This window comes from Leucoraja erinacea, chromosome 21, assembly GCF_028641065.1.
Source record: "Leucoraja erinacea ecotype New England chromosome 21, Leri_hhj_1, whole genome shotgun sequence".
In the NCBI taxonomy this organism is placed as follows: Eukaryota; Metazoa; Chordata; class Chondrichthyes; order Rajiformes; family Rajidae; genus Leucoraja; species Leucoraja erinaceus.
Window position 1 is genome coordinate 17,855,645 of NC_073397.1, and position 26,904 is coordinate 17,882,548.

Consider the following 26,904-nt stretch of genomic DNA (forward strand, 5'->3'; position numbering starts at 1 on the left):
TTTTTGGTCGCCCAATTATAGGAAGGATGTCAACAAAATAGAGAGAGTACAGAGGAGATTTACTAGAATGTTGCCTGGGTTTCAACAACTAAGTTACAGAGATAGGTTGAATAAGTTAGGTCTTTATTCTCTGGAGCGCAGAAGGTTAAGGGGGGACTTGATAGAGGTCTTTAAAATGATGAGAGGGATAGACAGAGTTGATGTGGACAAGCTTTTCCCTTTGAGAATAGGGAAGATTCAAACAAGAGGACATGACTTCAGAATTAAGGGACAGAAGTTTAGGGGTAATATGAGGGGGAACTTCTTTACTCGAGAGAGTGGTAGCGGTGTGGAATGAGCTTCCAGTGGAAGTGGTGGAGGCAAGTTCATTGGTATCATTTAAAAATAAATTGGATAGGCATATGGATGAGAAGGGAATGGAAGGTTATGGTATGAGTGCATGCAGGTGGGACTAAGGGGGAAAAAAGTTGTTTGGCACGGACTTGTAGGGCCGAGATTGGTCAAGTAAGACACCTGCACTGCTGACAATGTTGTTCTGTCTCAGATGGTTGGAAGGGAAAGGAAGATTTGAGTAGATTTGAAATACAATGTAGAGAGGATGTTTCCACTAGTAGGAGAGTCCAGGACCAGAGGGCACAGCCTAAGATAAGATAAGATACATTTATTGTCATTTGGACCCCTTGAGGTCCAAACGAAATGCCGTTTCTGCAGCCATACATACAAACACAATAGACCCAAGACACAACATAATTTACATAAACATCCATCACATAGCTGTGATGGAAGGCCAAATAAGCTTATCTCTCCACTGCACTCTCCCCTCCCCGATGTCAGAGTCAAAGTCAAAGCCCCCGGCTGGCGATGGCAATTGTCCCGCGGCCATTTAAGCCACGCCGGGTGATGCGAGGTCGCACACCGGGTCTTGATGTTGGAGCCCCCGGTGTGCGCTCGCAGAGTCCAAGCCGCGCGGGGCAGTGGTGTCAGGCCCCGCTCCAGGAGCTTTTCGACCCCGCAACTAGGGCGGGGGAAGTCGCCGTTGCGAGAGCCCTGAAAAGCGGTCTCCCTCCAGGGAGCCGCGGGCTCCCGGTGCCGCCGTCCACAGACCTGTCGTTGGAGCCTCCGACTCTCCGGTCGGGCCGCAGCAGCAGCAGCAGCAGCATCAGCGCTCCTCCACCGCTCCACCCGCTCCGGACTCGGCCAGCCCCCCGACGGCGACGGTGAGTTGTAGCACCAGAGTCCCCGGCTTCTTCCTGTTGGAGGCCGCTCCTCGTTGCGGCCCCAACGACAACGGAAACCCGACGAGAAAAGGTCGGGTCTCCAGTGCAGGGAGAGATTTAAAAAGTTTCCCCCCCCCCTCCCACCCCCACCCCCACCCCCCCACACACACACACCCCAACAAAAAATAACAAAAACTACATTAAAACACGGACAGAAAATAATAAAACGCGGACAGACTGCAGAGGCCGCTGCTGGCCAGAGCCGCGCCGCCCACCGGAAATCTACACCCTCAGAGTAAAAAGTAGTAGGTTTAGAAAAGAGATGAGGAGAAATTTCTTTAGTCAGAGGGTGGTGAATCTATGGAATCCATTGCCAGACGGCTGTGGGTGGCAAGTCAATGGATATTTTTTAAGGTTGAGATTGGCAAATTATTTGATTAGTACGGGTGTCAGTGGTTGTGGGGAGAAGGCACGAGAATGGGGTTAAGAGGGAAAGATAGATCAGCCATGATTGAATGATGGAGTAGACTTGATGGGCAAAATGGCCTAATTCTGTTCCTAAAACTTATGAACACAATGTGGAGAGGAGTCAATCTTCTTAAAAATTGCACATTTTCCCGAATCAGATTATTGAATGAAATGGAAATTATTGAGAACTCTTGCCCATGAGGGTTTTGTGGGTGAACTAGAAATTGAAGTCTTCAGATGTCAGTGAATTTTAATTTCTGAAGGCGACGGTGATTGCCGCTTCTCATGGAGAATTATGTCCTCATTTACACCATTGCTATCAAGATCTTTGGGATTAAATTCCTTCATTTATCATGTCAAGTGTGACAGCCAATAGTCGTTATGTTAACAAGGGATTGCTAGACATTTCTTGATCTGTGAAGTTTGGCTAGTTAATTCAGAACACGTATGCCTGTCATAGAAACCATCAAGTTTTCATGAATTAGGTTTGCATAATGTAAGGTGCCATCAGATTTAATAGTGGGTTGGTGAGGAACCAGTACGTGGTTTGATCACTTAAAATCCTCATGAATACTGTTGTCATTGAACAAACTCTGGTTATAATTTTGGTTGATCGCACTTGCTGCAAACTTTATGAAAAGAGTGAGAGTCAGGCAATGGTTTTACATATTAATTTTCTCGATCATGGCGTTGGTGTCAGAACTGTCCATCCTCAGATGTCGTGCGAAGGAGAAATTACCCTTTTCTTTGAATCACTGCAAGAGGATTTTTGATAGAACCGTCTTGGCGACTGGATCACTTCACAGAGTCAACCGTTTGAAAAGGAGGAATAATGGCTTCCTCTAAGAGAGAGGCTTAAGGATTTAGCAATTGTCGTGGAGGTTTAAGTTGGGATTTTGGAGCAAAGAGTCTAGAAAATAAGTACTTGGCCTCCAGTAATGTAACAGTGAAAATCATGAATTCTTAAAGGGTCAGGCTTGGAGAATGCAGAGATCTTGGGAGGATGTTATGCTGAAGTAGGATCAAATAATGTGAATGACAAGAGCAACTAAGGAATTTGTTATCAATTCCATGAACTTATCGATCTTTCTTGTACCTTTTCAGGTGTCCTAATATCCTCTTTGTCATATGTAATAGAAACATAGAAAATAGGTGCGGGAGGAGGCCATTCGGCCCTGCGAGCCAGCACTGCCATTCATTGGGATCATGGCTGATCGGCCCCAATCAATAACCCGTGCCTGCCTTCTCCTCATATCCCTTGATTCCACTAGCCCCTGGAGCTCTATCTAACTCTCTCTTAAATCCATCCAGTGATTTGGCCTCCGCTGCCCTCTGTGGCAGGGAATTCCATAAATTCATAACTCTCTGGGTGAAAAAGTTTTTTCTCACCTCAGTCTTGAATGGCTTCCCCTTTATTCTAAGACTTAAATGCCAGTGGCCCCTGGTTCTGGACTCGCCCAACATTGGGAACATTTTTCCTGCATCTAGCTTGTCCAGTCCTTTTATAATTTTATATGTTTCTATAAGAACCCCCCTCATCCTTCTAAACTCCAGTGAATACGAGCCTAGTCTTTTCAGTCTTTCCTCATATGACAGTCCCGCCATCCCAGGGATCAATCTCGTGAACCTACGCTGCATTGCCTCAATCACAAAGATGTCCTTCCTCAAATTAGGAGACCAAAACTGTACACAATACTCCAGATGTGGTCTTACCAGAGCCCTATACAACTGCAGAAGAACCTCTCTACTACTATACTGAAATCCTCTTGTTATGAAGGCCAACATTCCATTAGCTTTCTTCACTGCCTGCTGTACCTGCACACCAACTTTCAGTGAGCGGTGGACAAGGACACCCAGGTCTCACTGTACCTTCCCCTTACCTAACCTAACCCCATTGAGATAATAATCGGCCCCCTTGTTTTTGCCACCAAAGTGGATAACCTCACATTTATCTATATTATACTGCATCTGCCACGCATCTGCCCACATACTCAACCTGTCCAGGTCACCCTGCAACCTCCTAACATCCTCTTCACAGTTCACACTGCAGTAGTGGTGAATTGGTATATAAATTGGAGGCAATGGTGTTTCCAAGATGTTGCTCTGGGTTTTTTTCATGCCAAAGGTGGTTGGGTCTGCAGATTCTCTTCAAAAAAGACAGTCTGACCTAAAGTGTGAATGTGTTGCTTAAACCACTTTCTATAAAATATAATTCTATAACAAGTAATGGCAGTGTGTTAATTTTCACCCTAGTCATCACTTTATCAATACAGATGCAAGGAACTGCATTTTCTGGACGTGTGCAAAAAAAAAAACCAGTGCTGGAGTGTCTCAGCTGGTCAAGTAACATCTATGAAGGGAATGGACAGATTACTTTTTGGATTGGGAGGTACTCTAAAATGCGGTCTGTCTGTTTCCACAGATGCTGCCTGACCCACTGAGTTGCTCCAGCACTGTTTTTCACTTTATAAATGCACTTGGTTGATATTTTGCAATTCCTTTTGAGAAGGTGGGCAGGTGGGCTCCTCCTCCAATGCCAAGTACGGTCACCAATCAACTTGTATTGAAATTTACTTTGACAGATTGGCAGATGGTCGATGGAATTTTAAGGCAACACCAACTGGCATTTAAGTAGCATCTTTAAAGAGTGCTTCACAGGGGTGTCAGGAAACAGCTTGATAACTGAGATTCAAAGATAACTCTTAAGAAAATAGATCCAGGGCTAAGGCGCAGCATTGGTTTAACTGCTTGTGTAAAACAATTCAAATCTGTCAAAATTCGAATCAAATTTGGGGGCGGCACGGTGGCGCAGCAGTAGAGTTGCTGCTTAACATCACTGGAGACCCGGGTTTCATCCTGACCTCGGATGCTGTCTGTACGGAGTTTGTACATTCTCCCTATAACCGCGTGGGTTTCACCCAGTGGCTCGGCTTTCCTCCCACTTTCCAAAGGCGTACAGCTTTGTGGGTTAATTGGCGTCTGTAAATTGTCCCTAGTGAGTAGGATTGAATTTGTGTATGGGTGTTCAATGGTAGGCGCGGACCCGATGGTCTGAAGGGCCTGTTCCAACTCTGCAGGTCTAAACTAGACTAAACTGTTGAAAAATCTACTTTGCTTCAATGGCAAATAAATGTTCCCAAGGTCCAACTTTGATGCCAACCATGAGCAAAGTAGATATAATAACAAGGAATGAGATGTTGGCATACCAATAAAAGACACAAAATGCTGGAGTAACTCTGGGTCAGGCAGCAGCTATTTTGGTCGGGGACCCTTCTTCAGGCATATATATAATTGTTCATAGTAGGTACAGCCGTGCTAACAGCAGTAATTATTGAGAGGGTGGAGAAATCTGGCTCAATCTTTATTTTAGTTGTTAATTTATGGCAATGGTTTTATTAATAGACTTGATCAGCTGACTATATATGCCTTAGGTTTATTTTGTGCATGATAAGTGCATGATAGATCTCTCCCCCATAATTTGCTTTGACTTCCAGGATAATTTAGTAGAAGCAATAAGGCTGCTATGTTTTAGGACTACATTTGTTTAGAGTTCAGACTTTACAGAGTGGGAACAGGCCCTTCGGCCCACCTAGCCTGCGCCGACCAGTCATCACCCCGTACACGTACAATTCTTCACATTAGGAACAAATGACATTTTACAATTTTACGGAAGTCAATTAACCTACAAACTTGCATGTCTTTGGGGTGTGGGAGGAAGCCGGAACACCCGGACGATATCCACATGGTCACAAGGAGAACATGCAAACTCCACACAAATAGCACCAGTGGTCGGGGTGGACCCTGGGTGTTTGGCGCTGTGAGGCAGCAACTCCACCCTTGTGCCTGCCACTGTTCTTCGTGCACTTTGCATTATCAGAGTTCCATAAATATTAACTGAAGTCATTCATAGTTAACAGAGTTCAGAGAATCACGTAGAATGCTCAAGGCATTTCAGCTTATGTTGCTATTTCTTTTTTTTTTCTTGTATTTAGTTTGTTTCTTTCTGAAACCATCAAGCTGTTTGCCTTATCCACTTAATAAAAAAACACAAAGCATTGGAGTACCACTGTAGATTAGGCAGCGTCTCTGGAGGACATGGATCGGCAATGTTTTGAGTTGGCAGCTTCAGACTAGATTGTGGTAGGGAGGAGAAAGTTGGAAAAGAGGTGAGGGTGGGACTATGATGGGCAAGTGACAGGTGGATACAGGAGAGGTATCCACCTGTCACTAGGTGATAGTTGATTGGCAGATGAACGGACAAAGGCTGGAGATGAATAAGAGACTAAAGGAGAGTAGAGGAGTGAAATGTAATGCCAGGGGGAGAGATTTAGATGGGAGGGCGGGGTGGTGGGGATTACAGAGAACACTATATGCTTGAAATGTTTTACAGATACCAATTAGCCTACAAGCTCACGTGTCTTTGGGATGTGAGAGGAAACCCATACAGTCACGGTGAGAATGTACAAACTCAGTACAGACAGAACCGGTCGTCAGGATCAAACCCGGGTCTCTGGCGTTGTAAGGCAGCAACTCTACCACTGTGCCATTTGGCTGGAAACTGGTTTTAATTGGATGAGTAGTTGAGTTTTAACTACCTGGGATCTGTGAAGAACACTGTGGGAGGATGGTATTGAGTGCATTGAAGCAATCAGATCTGTAAAAGACAAAAAAAACACATGAGCTTCCAATGCAAAATATTATGAAGCTGCAGATGGTATGGAATTGTAGATCTAGTCTTAGTAGTGCTAAGTTTTATGTGTTTCATTATATGAGGGGTGCATTCAGAATCCCCATTCAATTAATTCATGGCCGATGTGAATCTCAGTCCCATTTCTCTGTCTTGGTTTCATTATCTTTTATAACCATGCTGAACAAAATAAAGTCAAATGAAAGCAGTAAATACAGGACAAATTGTTCTGTCGCTGAAGAAGTAGACAACCAAGTTTCAGATATAAATTTGTCAAAAGAATTTTTTTCTTTATCCTGCAGTTTTGCAGCAATTTGTTTTAGTTTTTATTTGCTGCATTTTGTTTTCCATGTCTCACCATAAATTCCAATTCCCCTCACCCTGTTTGCGCTATTCATACACGGATCAAGACAATAAAGACAGAATCCATAATAGTTCTGCAGGGCATTCCTCCGCACTTGAAGTGGCATTGTAGGAAACGTCACGCTGTACTTGACTGAAATGTCAATGGAAGATCCCTGGAGTGTCTAGCCACATGATAATTCCACTGGAAATTTTGCATTTGCCTCAAACCGCAGTGTAAATACTGCTGGCTGCAAGAGATAGATGTGCATTTGTTATTTATTTCAAGAGACGCAGCTTATTGTGGTTATGTGTGTTGTAACGTGCCTGTGTTAGATTTAGACAGCTCGTTGTGACTCAAAATTGCCTTAATACTTGTTACAAACAAACTGATCTGTCAAATTTATTATAGGTATTTTACTTTACGTCAACTATCGCATGTCAGTTCCAAAGTCGTTGAAAAATGTTCCTCACATCTAACTCTTGACAATTTTTTCAAGCTATGGTCGTTTTTGATCAGAATATTTAATTCAACTATTAAATTGATTATTGTAATTCCTCCATCTGTTGCTAATTCTATAGATTCAAATCATGTTTGATTCAATTATTCAATGATACTTTTTCTCACGTACTGAGGTATAGTGAAATGCTTTGTTTTGCATACAACCCGGTTCTTACAATTCGTCAAATATTGAAGGATGTCATTGTTAGAATATAGAACAATACAGCACAGGAACAGTCCCTTCAGCCCACGATGCCTGTGCCAATCTCTGCCTGCACATGATCTACATCCCGTCAATCTCTGCTTATCCACTTGCCTATCTAAAAGCCTCTTAAATACATCTATCATATCTGCCTCCACCACCACCCCAGGCAGTGTGTTCCAGGCACCTTGAACCCTCTGTGTAACAAATAAAAGCATTTCCCCACACATCTCCTTAAAACCATGCCACTGTCACCTGAAAGCTATGTCCTCTAATCGACATTTCCACCCTGGGGAACAGGTTCTGTCTGTCCTCTTTATCTATGTCTCTTATATATACTTATACTTCCATCAGGTCTACAATGGAAGCATGCCAAATGTAGTTCTGCTGATTCACACTTGTGCTGTAAGTCCATAAACCCCTTCCTGAACATTCCACTGCTTTTTAACGTTATTGATGTATTGAGCTGTGCAAGGTTTCATACAGAACCAGTAAGAAAATGTATGTACATAAATAATTTTGATGGCCTAGGTCTCTCAGAATTGGATATAAATAATTCTTATTTTTATTTTGGAGATGTAATTGCATTTTGAACACCTATATTTTTGATTATGGAAAATGTCGATGATTCAAATTTAAATTTTGGACTATTAAAGACATCCACAGTGAGCTGAAGAAAATAAAAACTAGGAATAGTGGATTGTATCCCCCTCATCTGATTATCTCTGCTGCAATGTATGTTAATTTAAATCAAATTATAGGCCATATTTTCGCAATTTTCGAATTCCTCTAGACTATAGATCTTTATCTGAGATATAACACGAAAAACATGCACTTTGGCCCACCGATTCCGTGCTGACAAGCCATCATCCCACACACTAGCTCTATCCTACACACTAGGAACATTCTTTTACAATTTTACCAAAGCCAAATAACCTACATACCTGCATGTCTTTGGAGTGTGGGAGGAAACTGGAGCACCCGGAGAAAACCCACACGGTCACAGGGAGAGCGCACTAACTTCATACAGGCAGCACACCCTTAGTCACGATTGAACCCGGACCGCTGGCATTAAGGCAGCAACTCTACCGCTGCACCACTGTGCTGCCCCAAGAGCTTAGAGATCAATTTATTGGCAATGGTTTATTATTGTTACACGTACTGAGGTCCAGTGAAAAGCATTTGTTTGCATGCTATCCAATTAATTCAGATTATACTGTACATGAGTATGATCAAGCCAGACAAGTGGAGCAAAGAGAAACATACCAGAGTACAGAATATTATTAACACTCAGTGCCAATAAGTTACATTACTCCTAGTCAATAAGTGACAGATCACATCCCATTTACGGTGTTAAAAGGAAAAAAAGGGGTTTGATTGAATTAATTGAAAGATACGGCATGGAAATAGGGTGTTCAACCCACTGAGCTTATCGGCCAGTTTGCTTTTTGATTGCAAATTTTAGTTTACTTTAGAGATTCAGCATGAAAACAAGCCCTTTGGCCCACCGAGTCTACACTGATCATCAATCATCCGTTCACACTAGTTCTATGTCATCCCACTTTCTCATCCACATACATAAGGCAATTTTCGAATTCTCCCATGTGAGTTTAGAGAGCAATTTATTGGTATTGGTGATTATTGTTACATGTACTGAGATACAGTGAAAAGCTTTTGTTTGCATGCAATTAGATTATTTCCAATCATACTATATATACATGAGTATAATCAAGCCAACACAAGTACAACAGGTAGAGCAAAGTGAAAAATACTGGAGTACAGAATACAATTTACAGTTTAGTATATTGTCACGTGTACCGAAGCACAGTGAAAAGCTTTTGGTGCGTGCTATCCAGTCAGCGGAAAGACAATACATGATTACAATTGAGCCATTTACAGTGCATAGATACATGGTAAGGGAATAACATTTAGTGCAAGGTAAGCCAGCACAGTCCATTCAAGGTTAGTCTGAGGGTCACCAATGAGGAAGATAGCAGTTCAGGACCGTTCTCTTGGTTTGCATGATTCAGTTGCTTGATAACAGCGGGGAAGAAATTGTCCTTGAATCTGGAGGTGTGTGTTTTCATACTTCTATACCTTTTGCCTAATGGGAGAGGGGAGCATTGTAACATTACCAATGTCTATAATGAAGTAGGTTGCAAGGTTAAGATCACACCAGTTCCAATTACTCGTATAGCCAATAAGTTAAGATCACATCCTATTTTCTGTATTTAAAAAAAAAAAGGGTTTGATTGAATTGATTGAAAGACATGGCATGGAAACAGATCCTTTGGCCCACTGAGTCCACGTTGACCATCGATCACCCATTCATACCGGTTCTACGTTATCCACTTTATCATCCACTCCCTGCGCACCAGAGGCAATTTTGCATAGATCATTCAATCTACAAATCCACAGGCCTTTGGGATATGGGAGGAAACCAAAATACCCGGAGGAAACTTACACAGTGACAAGGAGAACATGCAAACTCCACACAGACAGCATTCAAGGTCAGGATCTGTACGTTCTCCCTGTGACTGCGTGGGTTTTCTCTGAGTGCTCCAGTTTCTTACCACAGTCCAAAGAAGTACAGGTTTGTAGATTCATTGGTTTTGGTAAAAAAAAAAAAATGTATCTAGTATGTAGGATAGTGCTAATGTACGGGGTGATCGCTGGTCAGTGCAGACATGGTGGGCCGAAGGGCCTGTTTCTGTGCTGTATCCCTAAAGTCGAAAGTGGTAAGCAAACAGTTCTATATATATAGAGCATGGGAGAAAAGACGTATTTTATCTAAATGACAATTGATTGTGAATTAATGAGTTAATTTTTGATCAGGAAAACCCACAAAATGCTGGAATAACTCACTGGATCAAGCAACATCTCTGGAGAACATGGTTGTGACATCTCGGGTCGGGCCCTTCAGACACTGGAGTTGGAAGAAGTCTGAAGTCTCAGAATCTGAAGAAGGATCCTGACCCGAAATGTCACCTATCCATGTTGTCCAGAGTTGCTGCCTGACAGGATGAATTACTCTAGAACAATGTCTCTTTTTGTAAACCAGCATCTGTAGTTCCTTGTATCCTAATATTTAAATCAAATTGTTCAATTTATATTGTACAAAGGTATTGCGAGGTAAAGTGTGGATAAAAGAAGTATTGTTACAGTTTATCGTGTTCTTAGTGAATGATAACAGACTGGAGAAGCTGAGTAGCCTTCCCCTGTTTCTACATCACTAACTTTCTAATTCCTGCTCCCAGAGATGCTGGATTACCTTCTGAAAAACTGTTGGGGACTGCTCAATATTCACTGTTTAACAACTTTGAGCTCTCACCCAGAATTTTGTTTAGCTCACTACGTGTTTTTCCTCAACCACACAGAGAAAGAAGATACGTTACAGCAAAGCAAGCCCTCCTTCCTGGAGTACTTTGAGCAGAAGGAAAAAGAGAATCAGGCGAATAGCCACAGTAATCGGAATGCGCAAGCACTTCAGGGCTCCTCCGATATCTGGAAGGTGCCACAGGACGGCGACTTTGAATTTGTGAGTAAATTCGAATCTGTTGTTATTAATGTTTTGACAAGTAATAACTAAGAGGACAAATTCAACCATTTTTAAAAAATATTACCCAACCAATCTTGGCACAGTTGGCTGTAGTTATGTCGATCAGAAGAGCTGGCCTAGTTTAATTTAGTTTAGAGATATGGCATGGGAACGGACCCTTCAGCCCACTGAGTTCATGCTGACCATCAATCACTCATTTACACTAGATCTATGTTATCCCATTTTTTTCATCTACTCTACACACGAGGGACAACTTACAGAGGGCCAATTAACCCACCATCCTTCATGTGTTTGAGATGTGAGAGGAAACTGGAACACCCGGGGGAAACCCACGTAGTCACAGACAGCACTCGTGGTCAAGGTGATGGTGCTTCAAGGGCCTTTGGATAGGCGCATGGATATGGAGGGAAATGGAACATGTGTAGGCAGAAAAGATAAGTAATCCTGGCATCATGTTCAGCACAGACATTGTGAGCTGAAGGGCCTGTTCCTGCACTGTACTCTTCTATGTTCTCTGGTTTGGAGCAGATGGGATTGAGAGGCCACTTGGTTGTTCAGGGCTAGACTAAATTATCTTGTCTCTGAGAAGGGAAAAGTTTAAAGGAGAAGTTGGGGACAATTTTTCAAACAGGGCTCGGTGCCTGGAAAAATGCTGTCAGGGGTGGTAATGGGGGCAGAAACATCAGTGGTGTTTAAGAGGCTTTTGGTTGTGCAGGTAATGGAGGGATTTTCCCCTCCATTCCAAACCCTCCCAAAGCTTTTCTCTGAGCTCTTATCTAGAAAAAAAAGCTCTATCCTGGTCAACCTTTCCAGATAATTTTTAGTTTAGTTTAGAATTTACAATGTACCCATTAGAAGTAGCACAAAAAATACATTTACAAGGATAAAAACGCAGCTGAATAATTAGGACAGCACAGTGGTGCAGCGACAGAATTTTCTCCGTGTGCTCCGGTTTCCTCCCACATTCCAAAGACGTACAGGTTTGCAAGTTGATTGCTTCTGTAAATTTTTCCCAGTGAGCAGGATAGAACTAGTGTACGGGTGATCACTGGTCGGTGCGGACTCGGTGGGACGAAGGTCCTGCTTCCATGCTGTATCTCTAAACCGCTATGCCTCTGTGCCACCCATTAACTCTTATCTGCCTGTATGTAATTCATATCCCTCCATTCCCTGCATATCCATGTGCCTATTCCAAAAGCTTCTAAATGCCATTATTGTATCTGCCTCCACCGCATGAGCTTGCCCCGCATGTTTCCTTTAAACTTTGCCCCTCTCAGCTAAAGGCTTCTTCTTCTTTCGTGTGGCGTGCACAGCCTAAAGTTGTTGGACAACTTGTTCTATTTGATCTTCCGTTTGTGCACGTCGAGTTGATTGCATTAGTCGAAACAGGGTGGACCACGTGAAGGTTGCAATCTTCCACCCCAGCTAAAGGCTATGCCTTCTAGTATTTGATTTTTATTCATCCTGGGGAAAATGTTATGACAGTCTTAACATTTCTGACAATGTTAGCTGATCATGTGACACGGTGGTGTAGCGGGAGAGTTGTGGCCATACAACGCAAGAGACCCGGGTTCGACCCTGACTGGGTGCTGTCTGTATGGAGTTTGCACATTCTCCCTATGACCACAAGGGTCTTCTCCGGGTTCTCCGTTTCCTCCCACATTCCAAAGACGTGCAGGTTTGTAGATTTATTGGCTTATGTAAATTGTCCCTAGTGTGTAGGGTAGAACTAGAGTATGGGTGATCGTCGTCAGCATGGGCTCAGTGGGCCGAAGGGCCTGTTTCCATGCTGTATTGCTGAACTTAAAAAAAACTAAACTAAAGAGTAAGTGCATTTGTTCTTGCCTGTTGTTGATGGGGCAAAGAGAAATAACCTGTTCCTGCCCCTATCATTTGCCTCAGCACAGAAATAAGAGTGATCAGAGGAGTGTGTGCTTCTCCTTTTTCAGTGGATATGCTATTAGTAGGTATTAGAACTATTAGAACTAAGCACATCCATAGCCATAACAGGAGTTAAGCACATCCAGCCAAAGACAAGGGAACCCATAATATCCACTGAGTAGACGGTTATGGCACCACTTCCAAACCAACTGTTCTTAAATTCTACATTTATCTTCGAATGTATGATTCCATTAACAATATCTGCAAGCACTGTTCAACCACTTGGAAATTCTTGATCTCCAGACTTTCATGACATGGGTAATGGAGAAAGCTACGTTTTACTCTTCAAAATTATTGCAGCCGAATTCAAGACACTTTGCATCATGGGTTCACAAGGCTCCCGACCTGAAAAGAACGCAGTTATGAAGTGGTGATTTAGTACCGCTTTTAAAAGAGGTTTCATTACCATTGCAATTTTCTAGTCCTCTGAGGCAACTGAGCCCAATCAACCTAACAATCAGAAGCACAGTAAAAAAATGCAATTATGGTTGGGAATTTGAACAAGAATGGAGCTTAATGTTTGCAGTCCATACCCACTACAGTCTTCAGAAGTACTGCCGCAATCTGCTGGTGGATGATAGCAGAGCAGGGCAGCAGTTTGTTCTGTAGATCTCAATAATGTATGGGGGAGGAGGGTGGATATTAACCTAGTAAGCCACTAATAATTCCAGAACCTCCTCAGCATTTCTTTCCTCCTTGAAGTTCTTATCAGATGCAGGTATTGGGGTTGGTTTTGGTTTATTGTTATTGCCGAGTCATTTGAATTTGAATGTTTTAAATTTAAACAGGGACAATGCATATTGATAAACATTTACATGTAAATATGCAAGATTATAGCCAATAGCTAATTTCCATCTTTAGTTCCTTTGGCAGCAAAAAGAAACAATTATATAAGACACACAGCCAGCCAATTCACACAGACATCCATCACAGTGGGTCTCCTCGTCACTGTGATGGAAGGCAAAGTCTTTTCTCTCCCTTGCTCTCCATCCTCTCCCGATGTTAAAGCCCCCGGCGGACAATGATAAGTCCAGCGGCCGCTAAGGCCGCGCTGGCGAAGTAAGGGCCTGCTCCGGGTCTTGATGTTGAAGCCCCCAGTGGGCGATGGCAAGTCCCACGGCCATTAAAGCTGCGCCGGGAGATGTCAGGCCCCACTCCGGGTCGCCTTCAACCCCGCAACTCGGGCGGGAGAAGCTGCCGCCGCGGGAGCTCCGGAAAGCGGTCTCCCACCAAGAACCCGCTAGCCCACGATGCCACTGTTCACAGGCCTGCAGCTGGAACCTCCAAAGCCCTGAAGTCTGGTTGCAGCCGCACGCCACCACCGCTCCCTACGCTCCAAGGCTGGCCAGCCCCACGATGCCAAGTCCGCAGGCTCTGCGAGTGGAGCCCCAAGGTCGCTCCGGCTGTAGGCCGCTCCACGGTGCTGGGCCCCAACGACAACGGAGACCCGACAGGGAAAACGTCAGGTCCCCGTGCAGGGAAGAGAATTAAAAGTCCGCCCTCCACATATATACAGCTAAAAACAATGTAAAAACCGCAGCTAACGGACAAAATTTAAAAAAAAAGGACAGACGAATTGCCGGGGCTGCGCCATTACAGCATAAGAAAGTCATGCAGCACATAAATCGGCGGCACAGTGGCCCAGGTAGAGTTGCTGCCTTACAGCGCCAGAGACTGGCTTGATCCTGATTATGAATGTTGTCTGTACGCAGTTTGTACATTCCCCCTGTGACTGCTCGAGTTGTCTCCGGGTGCTCTGGTTTCCTCTCACGCTCCAAAGACGTACAGGTTTGTAAGTTCAGTGGCTTCAGTAAAATTATAAATTGTTCCTTGTGTGTAGGATAGTGCTAGTGTACGGGGTGATCACTGGTTGGTGTGGGCCAAAGGGCCTGTTACCAGGCTGTATCTGTAAAGTCTAAACAGGCCCACTCGGCCCAACTTGCCCATGCTGACCAAGATGCCCCATCTAACCCTTTCAAACTGTTGCTACTGTGATAAGTCTAGTTGTGCAATGTCATGAGTTCAGCTGGAATTGAAAGAAGGCACACAAAGTTCTGGAGTAACTTAGTTTGCCAGGCAACATCCCAGGTGAACATGAACAGGCGACATTTCGGGTCTGGAAGGTTCCCAATATGAACCGTCACCTATCCATGTTCTTCAGAGATGCTGCTTGACCCACTGAGGTATTCCAACATTGTCTTTTTTCACATTTATATTGTCATAGAGTTATTCAACGTGGAAACAGGCCCTTCGGCTCAATTTGCCCACACCGACCAACATTTCCCATCTACTCTAGTCCCACCTGCCTGCGTTTGTCCCAAATCCTGTCTGGGCAAATTGAAATTTTGGATTAAATTCTGGGATTAATTTGACCCTGAAGTGACGGGTTAAGCATTGCAGTGCAGAGACTGCAACCTCGGAAACAATTAGTAAAAGCTGGAAATATTTAGCAGCTCCGACAGCAACAATGACTATTAATGATAGTTGCAGGTCATATAGGTCATCAATCAGAAACATTACCTAATTTTCCCCTTCTGCAGATGCTGCCTGATCTGCTGAGTCTTTACTATAAATTTCTGATGAGCATTTACAGTACATTGATTTTGTATTTTTGATGATCCGTGTAATTTAGTTTAACCAAATAGACGTAACAATGAAATATAGCACCCAAATGGGAAAACAGAGACAGTTTAAATTGCATTTGAGGCTTAGTTTGTACAGCAAAAGGAATTGAGTTGGTATATAATTTTCTCTCGCACTCAGGAGGATGTCTCTGTTACTGCTGTGACAGTATGCATGATTTAGCTGCATATTGATTCAAGTTGCGCAGACTTTTATTTTGCTTATAATAACAGCCATCGGGACTGGTGGAGGGCAGAACTGGGGGAGGAATTTGGGGAGAGAAAAGTGGTGGGTATGGTGACAGTAGCATTGGTCATAGACTGTAACTCAGTGCATACCCCCAAATGATTTATGCTGTAGCCCCATGTGAACCTTCTCCCACCCTGCTTCATTAACCCTAGCATTAGCCCCAGCATCACATCCTCTGTTCCTGTCGGTCTGGCAGCATAATTGGAGGGAATGGACTGACGATGTTTCAGGTCCAGACCCTACTTCACACTCGTGTCTGAATAAGGGTGCTAACCCGAAACGTCATCTGTCCATTTGTGCACTTTGTAGTTTGCATAAGATAGATTGACAATCATTGATGTAGAGACACTATTTTGTCTGCTGTCGAGTCCAGAACAAGGAAGTGTAACTTTATAATTAGTGTCCAATGTTCCAAGATGCTATCAAGGAGCAGTCTAGGGACAGGACATGGGTTTCCTCCTGGTGCTACGGTTTCCTCCTATATCCCCAAAAACGTATGGTTTGTATGTTAATTGTCCCTCAGCAAATTGTCCCTAGTGTGTAGGGAGTAGATGAGAATGCGGGATAACATACAACCAGTGTGGCTCATAACTCATAGGAGCAGAATTAGGCCATTTGGCCCATTGAGTCTACTCTGTCATTCAATCATGACTGATCTATCTTTTCCTCTCAACCCCATGCTCCTGTCTTCTCCCCTTAACCCCGGACATCCTTACTAATCCAGAATCTGTCAATCTCCACTTTAAAAATACTCACTGACTTGGCTTCCACAGCTGACTGTGGAAATGAATGCCACAGATTCACCGCTGTCTAACTAAAGAAATTCCATCTCATCTCCATTCTAAGGGTTTGAAGAAGGGTCTCGACCTGAAAGATCACCTCTTTTTCTCCAGAGATGCTGCCTGGCCTACTGAGTTACTCTAGCATTTGGTGTCTATCTTCGGTATAAACTAGCAGTTCCTTCCTACATTTACTTTTTATTGTTCCATCCACATCATCATTTCTAGAAGTAAAACAGTGAGGAACATCTCACAATAAAGACCACTGTTAATATTTGAGTCATTACAAAGGCCTTTTGTGGTCACAATGAGGAGACTATTCCTCGGTGAACATGCTTGCTGAGCTGGATTTTGTTCAGTTTAGAGATACAGCGTGGAAACAGGCCCTACGGCCCATTGAGCCCCTGCCAACCAATGATCCCTGTGCACTAGACCTATCCTACACATTAGGGACAATTTGCCAAAGCCAATTAACATACAGACCTGTACATCTTTGGAGTGGGGGGGGGGGGGGAATCGGAGCACCTGGAGAAAACCCACGGGAGAGAGTACAAACAACAGACAGCACCTGAGGTCAGGATTGAACTCGGGTCTCTGGCGCAGTAAGGCAGCAACTCTCCCGCTGTGCCACCGTGTCGCCCAACTGTGACAGCTGGAGGCAGCCTCCAGCTGCATCAGCTGAACAAGTAGCACTTCCAAATGATTAAAAGGCCTCGAGAAAAAATATTGCCTAATCCATCTTCATGCTCTCCCTCATCCGTCTGAAACAATTGCATCAGGGAGATTCACTGCAGGGGAATTGTCTGTCGTGGATAGTGTGTTTTGCAAAACCCAGACTGAGGAAATATAGAAATGTCAGGAGATAAATGTGATGGTGATGATTAATGCTTCTCTGAATTCCCAAGGGCGGTTAAAGCCGCTGTTAGTCTTTGGGTATTATAATTCACAAAACTTTTGTTGCAGGAATGTTTATAAAATCCTGCCAGTTTAATATGTTAAGCGCCAATGAAGAGGAGAGAATAGACATTTATTTAATCGCTTTTCTTCTTTTGCTACTCCCCCTTAATCTCCGATGTTAACAGTTTCAGGTCAGAGTCATTCAGCACTGTAACAGGCCCTTCAGACCAACTCGTCCATGCTGACCAAGATTCCTCTATCTAAGGTTATTCCATCTACGCTAGTCCCCATTGCATGCGTTTGACCCATTTCCCTTTAAACCTTTCCTATCTGTGGACCTGTCCAAGTGTCCTAAATGCTATTTTATTACCAGTCATCAAAAACTCTGGCAGCTCGTCCCTTTCCCACAACACTCTGAGTGAAAAGGTTGCTCCTCAGGTTTGTATTAAACCTTCCCACTCTCACCTTAAACCTATGTTCTCAGTTTGTTGATTCCACTACCCTGAGTCAAAGACTCACTTCATTCACCTTGAATTCTAGGTCATTCTAGTCCCCTCGTGGTTTTGTACATCGCCAAGATCACCTCTCGGCCTCCTGCGCTCCAAGGAATAAAGTCCTAGCCTGCCCAACCTCTCGCCAAAACTCAGCCTCTCAAGTCCAGGCCATACCCTCATAAATTTTCTCATAGTCATACAGTGTGAAAACAGGCCCACACCAACCATCTACACTAGTCCCACGTGCCTGTTTGGCTCATATCCCTCTAAACCTATCCTATCCATGTACCTGTTTAAATATTTCTTAAATGTTGCGATCGTACCTGCCTCAACTACCTCCTCCAGCAGTACATTCCATATATCCACAACCCTTTGTGGAAGTAAAGTTACCCCTCAAGTTCCTATTAAATCTTTCCCCCCTCACTTTAAAACTATATCCTCTGGTTCAAGGTTCGCCTACTCTGGGCAAGAAACTCTGTGTGTTTACCCAATCTATTCCACTCATGATTTTGTACACGTCTCTGCACTCTTTCCGGCCTAGTGATTTATTTTGATGTTATAAGCCTCCCGATTATGCTCACAACAGGGCAAGATGATGCCTGTAGGCATAGCGTTTTGACCTTTAGTGACATCAATCCAATCTTTAATGCTTCCCATTCCCCTAAAGGTCACCGAGTGCATTTAGAGTAAGAGCTTTGCACAAATTCAACACTCTTGTCAGGCTGGCGCTGAATTAAAGTAGCACAATGTAGCACCACATGGCAATACTACACCAGGCCAAGAAATGATTGTTGCCCAGAGCTCCCAACACTAATGAACACAAGGTGAGAGCTGCAGCACTGCTGGTGCCTCTGTTTTATGCAGAACACAAAATAAATTGAAAAGTGCAGGGAAAGAGGACATGATTTACTTTAAAAAAAATATAAAGTTGAAGAGCCAAGAGTCTTTAGACTTTAGAAATACAGTGCTGAAACAGGCCTTTCGGCCCACTGATCGCCATACACAAACGAGCATTATCCTACACTCGAGGGACAATTTACAATTTTTGTCTTTGGAATGTGAAGGGAAACCGGAGAAAACCCACACGGTCACAGGGAGAACGTGCAAACTCCGTTAAGATAGCATCCGTAGTCAGGTCTCTGGCACTGTCAGCCAACCACACTGCTGCTGTGCCACAATGCTGCCTTTCAAGAGTATTTTTTTGTCATATGTCCTGAAAGTGACTACGGAAATTACAATTAAATTGATCCCTAGAAATGTGAGGAGAAATAGTTAGGTCTATCATTGAGCACATTCAGACATGATGACAATCGAGCCATCCACAATGTAAAGATACATGGCAAAGTAAATAACATTTAGTGCAAGATAAAGGCCAGTAAAGTCCGATCACAGATAGAGGATGTCCAATGAGGTAGATGGTAGGTCAGAACTGTTCTCTAGTTGGTGATAGGATGGTTCAGTTGCCTGATAACAGCTGGGAAGAAACTGTCCCTGAATCTGGAGGTTTTTCACACTTCTATACCTTTTGCTTGATGGGAGAGAGGATAAAATCGTACTGAGTCTTTGTTAAATCAACTTCCACGCTGCATTCTTCCAGTTCATTGCTTATAAACTGCAAGTGGCAGCAGTGTAATATAAATTAATCCAATATTTGAGGGATAATTACAGTGAAATCATAGCTATGTAGCACGGAAACAGACCCTTCGACTCAATCCATCCATGCCAGCCAATTCCTTTTCTCTGGAGATGCTGCCTGACCTGATTTACTTCAGCATGTTGTGCCTTTCTTTGGTAAGAACAAGCATCTGAAGTTCCATCCTACACCTTTCACATTCTTGTGGGTCAGTGCAGGAGAATAAGAATCATAAAACTCCTTCTCAAATTTATCCACTTTCCTGTCTGTCACCCCTTTTGAAGAGCTATCGTATTAGTCTCTCAAACGCCTTTCTCACAGCTTTGAAGTCTAAATTCAATTAGTTTTCGAAATTATGATTGAATTGGTTTCCACAAACCTTCGAGGCACTTTTCCTTAAGCCCCGCCAACTTGACATATAAGATGAATTATGCTGATCTCACTTCTAATTCTTTTGCCAGTCCGTGTCTCTAATTACTGACCTTCCGCAACCAAAAAACAAGAGTCTCTTGTTGTAGAAGCAAGGAACTGCAGATGCTGGTTTATACCAATGATAGACCAAAAGTGCTGGAGTAACTCAGCAGGTCAATTGTTGGCTGGGGAAGGTGTGATCGCAAGAGAAACAATGTGGAGAACGGTAGAACTGGTAAAACGACTAGGGTGGAGAAAGACGACAGGCAGCATCTGTAAACATTGAATGGGCTGAGTTACCATTGAACAGAAACTCAACTGGACCAGGTACATAAATGGTGAGGGCAGCTGGTGGAATTGCGCCAGAGACTGGGTTCGATCCTGTCCTCGGATGTTACTTCAGTTAATTAAGTTGAAGTTACTTGAGTTGTTTCAAGAGTCCATTGGCATATGTATCAAAAACAGAACAACTGAATTCTTACTTGCAGCACCATAACAAGATGTATTTAATCTAATCTTCATTTTGAACAATTCGATTAATTCGCTTGTTAGCTCTCCTCTGTTGCAGTGATAAGAAGCCCCAGTTTTCTGGCATTTCCTTGCAACCTCACTCAAACCTTGATTTGAAATTTTACATTCTGGGTTTCACCTTATCCCATACCTGACTTCTCGTACGAAACTTAATTGCTCCATAGACCGAACGTCGCCTTGTAGATGGTCGAAAGACCTTGGTATATCAGAATGTAAACCACATCTCAGGGAACCTAGCCGAGGACCTGATCTCGATTGATAGATACAACATGGAAACTGACCCTTCCCCCCCACTGAGTCCACACCCTCCATCGGTCAACCATTCTTACCAGTTCTATGTTATCCTACTTTCACATTCGCTACCTACACACTAGTGGCTAATTAACCTGCAAACCCACACATCTTTTGGATTGTGGGAGGAAACCGGAACACCCGGAGGAAACACACGTGGTCACAGAGAATATGCAGATGGCATCTGAGGTCAGGATCGAACCCAAATCTCTGGCGCTATGGAGGCAGTAGCTTTACTACTGAGCTGCCCGCAATAATTATGTGCCTGGTCCAGTTGAGTTTCAGTTCAATTGCAACCCATTCAGTGTTGTGTAGAAAGGAACTGCAGACGCTAGTTTATACCGACAATAGGGACAAAGTGCTGGAGTAACTCAGTAGGTCAGGCAGCATCTCTGGAGAAAAACGAAGGGTGATTTTTCAGGTTGGGACCCTTCTATAGACCCTTCTTCGATGTTCACAGTCAGAAACTGATGACTGTTGGATAGGAATACTTTTTTCTCCATGGTTGTGTGATTTTACGAGAAGACAATAATTTTCCCTAAAACCAGGGTGAAATGAGAACTATCTGACATCCTTTAATCTCCTTTTCATCTCTAGCCTTTGTCACTTACTTCACCCATCTGGCAATCACCCCCTACCCTCCCCTTACCTGTATCCAACTGTCTGCAGAAGGGTTCTCACTCAAAACATCACCCATCATTTTTCTCCAGAGATGCTGGTCATTCCAGCTATTACTTATCAGGCTTTGTTCCGCACCCATCTTTCTATTCAAGCTTTCTCCCTTCCTTCTACAATCAGTCTGAAAAAGAGTCCCGACCTGAAACCTTGCCTATCCATTCCTACCATAAATGCTGCCCCTGTCATGCTGAGTTACTCCAGCACTTTGTGTTTTTCTGAAGATTCCAGCATCTGCAGTTCCTTGTGTTTCCACGAGAGCTATTTTTATACAGCAAATTATTTTGATCTTTTCAGTAGAGTGGAAGCAACTTTCAAAAATAATTCCATCTAGAAACGTAGAAAGTAGGTGCAGGAGTAGGCCATTCAGCCCTTTGAACCAGCACCGGCATTCAATATACCATGGCTGCTCATCCAGAATCAGTACCCTGTTCCTACTTTTTCCCCCATATCCCTTTATTCCGTTAGCCCGAAGAGCTATATCCAACTCTCCCTTGAATACATCCAGTGAATTGCCGTTCATGCCTTCTGTGGCAGAGAATTCCACAGATTCACAACTAGCTGAAAAAGGTTTTCCTCATCTCAGTCCTAAATGGCCAACGTCTTATTCTTAAGCTGTGAGCTCTGGTTCTGGACTCCCCCAACATGGGAACATTTTTCCTGCATCTCGCCTGTCCAATCCCATAAGAATTTTATATGTTTCTATATCCCCTCTCATCCTTCTGAATTCCAGTGAATATACGCCGAGTCGATCCATTCTTTCATCATATGCTAGTCCCGCCATCCTGGGAATTAACCTGGTGAACCTACGCTGCACTCCCTCAGTAGCAAGAATGTACTACCTCAAATTAGGAGGCCAAAACTGCACACCATACTCCAGGTGCAGGCTCACCAGAGCCCTGTACAACTGAAGTAGGACCTCCTTGCTTCAATACTCAAATCCTCTAATCTCCGTTTAAAAATGGGAGGTTTGATGGGGACTATTGGCCCTCAAGTTCTGATGCGTTCAAGTTGTTTGCTTCAGCACTGTATAATTGATTCAATACTATATTAGGCACAGTGTTATTTTGAATATGTTATGAGGCACTTAAGCAAAGGTTTGTAATGATAAAAAATTAAGATTAATATTGCTAATGACACCCTGTTATTAGTGGAAACATCTAAAAGCATGCATATACCAAAGGGCCTGTTTCAAAGCTGTATCTCCAAAGTAAACTGAAATATATGTGCATTTACAAAGGAAAAGATTGATTAGCTTCACCAGATACAACAATCCAGGAGAGGGTGATGGGTTAATTGTCCTGATGACACTTTATTTATTGCTTGCTTTTGTGTATTTGTCTATCTTTTGAAAGCGTCCAGAATGGCAAGGCATCAATTCTGTGAAGTTTTGTACATGATGAATAAATCTTGCAGCAGTTCCAGCCTCTGCTGAGTTATGCTGTCTGCTAGCTGTAAAAAAAAATTGAATTAGTGTTAAATTGACCCAAGCAGTCCTGAATGAATCACACACCACTCTCTCAGCATCCATTGCGAAGCAGCTATCAAATCATCTGATTCTTGTCTTTGACCTGAACGCAACAGTAGTTTTGCTCCCTCTCCTCAGCCTCAAACCTTCTATAAATTGCTTGAATGTCAGGCACCATTTTGTAGAGGCAGGGAGAGAGTCCAGAGGGTTTAATTATAAGTAATTCAACTTTGCTCTGAAGAACTAATCTGACTTTTCCCTCAGTACTGTGACCCATTAAGTATAGCCATCATCCCCCGGGTGCATTATTTTAGTCAGCAATTATTAGGATTATTAGGATTAAAATTTCTTGACATGAGGGCAAATTATCCAATTGTTGCAATCTGAAACAGACACAAAGTGCTGGAGTAGCTCGGTCAGTCAGGCAACATCTCTGGATGACATGACGAGGCGATGTTTCGGGGCAAGGCCTTTCTTCAGGCTATGGATGAGTTTTGGTCATTTGAAGAAGGGTCCCAAACCAAAACGTCGCATATGCATGTCTTCCAGAGAAGCTGCCAGAGTTTTTGTATCTTTTGTGAACCAGCATCTGCAGTTCCTTGTGTCTCAAATTGTTGGTAGTTGCTAATCTAGCACAGGAATTGGAGCTTGAACTGAAAAGCATTGAACACATCAACAATTAACTATTCACATACGAAAATTTGCATACTTCATACGACATAAGAGCAGATTTAGGCCATTCACCCCATCGAGTCTACTCTTTAATTCTTTAATGATATATATTAATGATTTGGACGAGGGAATTGAATGCAACATCTCCAAGTTTGCGGATGACACGAAACTGGGGGGAAGTGTTAGCTGTGGGGAGGATGCTAGGAGGCTGCAAGGTGACTTGGATAAGCTTTGTGAGTGGGCAAATGCATGGCAGATGCAGTATAATGTGGATAAATGTGAGGTTATCCACTTTGGTGCCAAAAACAGGAAAGTAGACTATTATCTGAATGGTGGCCGATTAGGAAAAGGGGAGGTGCAACGAGACCTGGGTGTCATGGTACACAAGTCATTGAAAGTAGGCATGCAGGTGCAGCAGGCAGTGAAGAAAGCGAATGGTATGTTAGCATTCATAGCAAAAATATATGAGTATAGGAGCATAGGAGCAGGGAGGTTCTACTGCAGTTGAACAGGGTCTTGGTGAGACCACACCTGGAGTATTGCGTACAGTTTTGGTCTCCTAATCCGAGGAAGGACATTCTTGCCATAGAGGGAGTACAGAGAAGGTTCACCAGACTGATTCCTGGGATGTCAGGACTTTCATATGAAGAAAGACTGGATAGACTCAGTTTGTACTCGCTGGAATTTAGAAGATTGAGGGGGGATCTTATAGAAACTTACAAAATTCTTATGGGGTTGGACAGGCTAGATGCAGGAAGATTGTTCCCGATGTTGGGGAAGTCCAGAACAAGGTGTCACAGTTTAAGGATAAAGGGGAAATCTTTTAGGACTGAGATGAGAAAAACATTTTTTACACAGAGAGTGGTGAATCTCTGGAATTCTCTGCCACAGAATGTAGTTGAGGCCAGTTCATTGACTATATTTAAAAGGGAGTTAGATGTGGCACATGTGGCTAAAGGGATCAGGGGGTATGGAGAGAAGGCAGGTACAGGATACTGAGTTGGATGATCAGCCGTGATCATATTGAATGGCGGTGCAGGCTCGAAGGGCCGAATGGCCTACTCCTGCACCTATTTTCTATGTTAATTTGGCTGGTTTATTTTTTCCTCTCAACACCGTTCTCATGCCTTCTCCCCATTAGCTTTGAATCACTTACTAATTGAAACCTATCAATCGCCACTTTATAAACACCCAATGACTTGGCATCCCGAACCACCTGTGGCAATGAATTCCACTGATTCACCACAGTCCGGCTAAAGAAATTCCTCCTCATTTCCTTTCCAAAGGAATGTCCTTTATTCTGAGGTTGTGCCCTCTGGTCCAAGACTCATCCTTCTAAACAATTCGGACCACATCCAGTCTATCCAGGCCTTTCATTATTTGGTACGGTTGCAATGAGACCCCCCCCACCTCCCACTCATCCTTCTAAACTCCAGTGAGTACAGGCCCAGTGCCATCAAACGTTCCTTAGGAATAGTGGAAATTTTCTTTTTGAAGGGCCTGTCCCACTTTCCCGAGTCCTCCGCCGAGTTGAATGGACCTTAAAAAAAAATCAAGATTTTTGTGATCTACGAACTCCTCCTCCCGACTATCTTTTTACTCGTGGACTTTTTTGTCATGCTGGAAAAAACGTCCTGACTTACCTTATGCCCCGAATACCTACGGCTGGCATAACGAGCCGCTACGATATATATACGGACTCCTACAGCCTGGCTATGGACTCTTATGAACTCGCTACTGCCATTCGCTGAGTTTGATTCGAGGGGAAAACTGAGGAGAATTCGTGAGTAACTCGGGAAAATGGGACAGGCCCTTAAGCAGGACTAACCTGTTGAAATCTTATAGATATATTTTGTCCAAAACACTCCGATTTAGGCATGTGGTTATGTGGCACACGGCATTTTCACCATACAAGTAACAGGCATACAATGTTAACAGGCATACAATGTTCTCCTATGAAAGCGAGCCTATACAAATGTATACCCTTTGCATACCCTTTGTATCCCACAACATTTTTTCTCATGCCGCGTCCCTTACACATCCAGATTTCAGGGTATCATTATTGAGAAGAACCTTAATTGGACCAGTCACACACAGACTGTGCCTATGGGCAGATCAGGCCCTGAATATTTCTGCAGCCTGTTAATCGTAAAGTTGTGGCACTTTCACGACACAGGTCAGGATTATAGAAACAAAGAACTACAGTTGCTTGTTAACACACAAAAGCAGACAAAGAGAGAGACAAAATGCTGGAGTAACTCATTCAATTTAGTTTAGTTCAGTTCAGGCAGCATCTTTGGAGAAACGGAATAGGTGACATTTTGGGTTGTGACCCTTCTTCAGACTGCAGAAGGGTCAGACCAGTCAGAAAGTGAATGCATAATCCAAGCGACCAAGAGTCCTACATTGCCAGTGTTGTGTTGTCTCTAACGTACAGACCCTTGCCTCGTTGGGCTGGGGTATGTGTGGAAGATTCTCACTGTTTGAAGAGGAGCAGGTCATCGCTGCCTGCTAATCAGTTCTTATCTCATGACCCACAGCCAAAAATGCACCCATCCTTTTGCTATTCGTTGCGTCCTTGCAGTGTGCAAATTATCTATTATGTCAATCATATAACCATATAACAATTACAGCACGGAAACAGGCCATCTCGACCCTTCTAGTCCGTGCCGAACACGTATTCTCCCCTAGTCCCATATACCTGCGCTCAAACCATAACCCTCCATTCCTTTCCCGTCCATATAACTATCCAATTTATTTTTAAATGATAAAAATGAACCTGCCTCCACCACCTTCAGAACAATTCTTGCACTTTAATTGAAATTTGTTGTCAGAAATGCCAGGAGGTGCCCTGAAGATACAAAATGAGCAATAAAAAAAAAGCAATTGCCGTTTTGTTTTCTCAATAAAAGTTCCAACTAAAGTTACAATAATGGGAATGTTCCGAAGAGGCAAAGTGAATTTTAATGGAAAAGTTTATTGCTGGTCATGTTTTGCTTTAATTTTCTTTGCACCATCTCAAGTCTGAATACATAGAACATCGAACGGTACAGCACATGAACACGCCCTTCAGCCCACAATGTCAGCACGGAACATGATGCCAAACTAAATTAATCTCATCTGTCGGCATGTGATCTATATTCTTTCATTCCCTGGATATCCTTGTACATAGCCTTTTAAACGCTACTATCATATCTGCCTCCACCACCAACCCCCGGCAGTGCATTTGAAGCACTCACCACCCTCTGTAAATAAAATTGTCCT

General features: G+C 43.3%; 1 protein-coding gene across 1 annotated transcript in view; it reads left to right on the forward strand.

Moving 5' to 3' along the window:
* The window catches only part of LOC129707322 (serine/threonine-protein kinase 3/4), a 108,690-nt gene that overhangs the window by 61,100 nt on the left and 20,686 nt on the right, over positions 1–26,904 (forward strand). Inside the window, exon 10 of the mRNA XM_055652274.1 lies at positions 10,796–10,956. Coding sequence (XP_055508249.1) covers positions 10,796–10,956 — 161 coding nt within the window. The remainder of the gene's footprint in view (positions 1–10,795; positions 10,957–26,904) is intronic.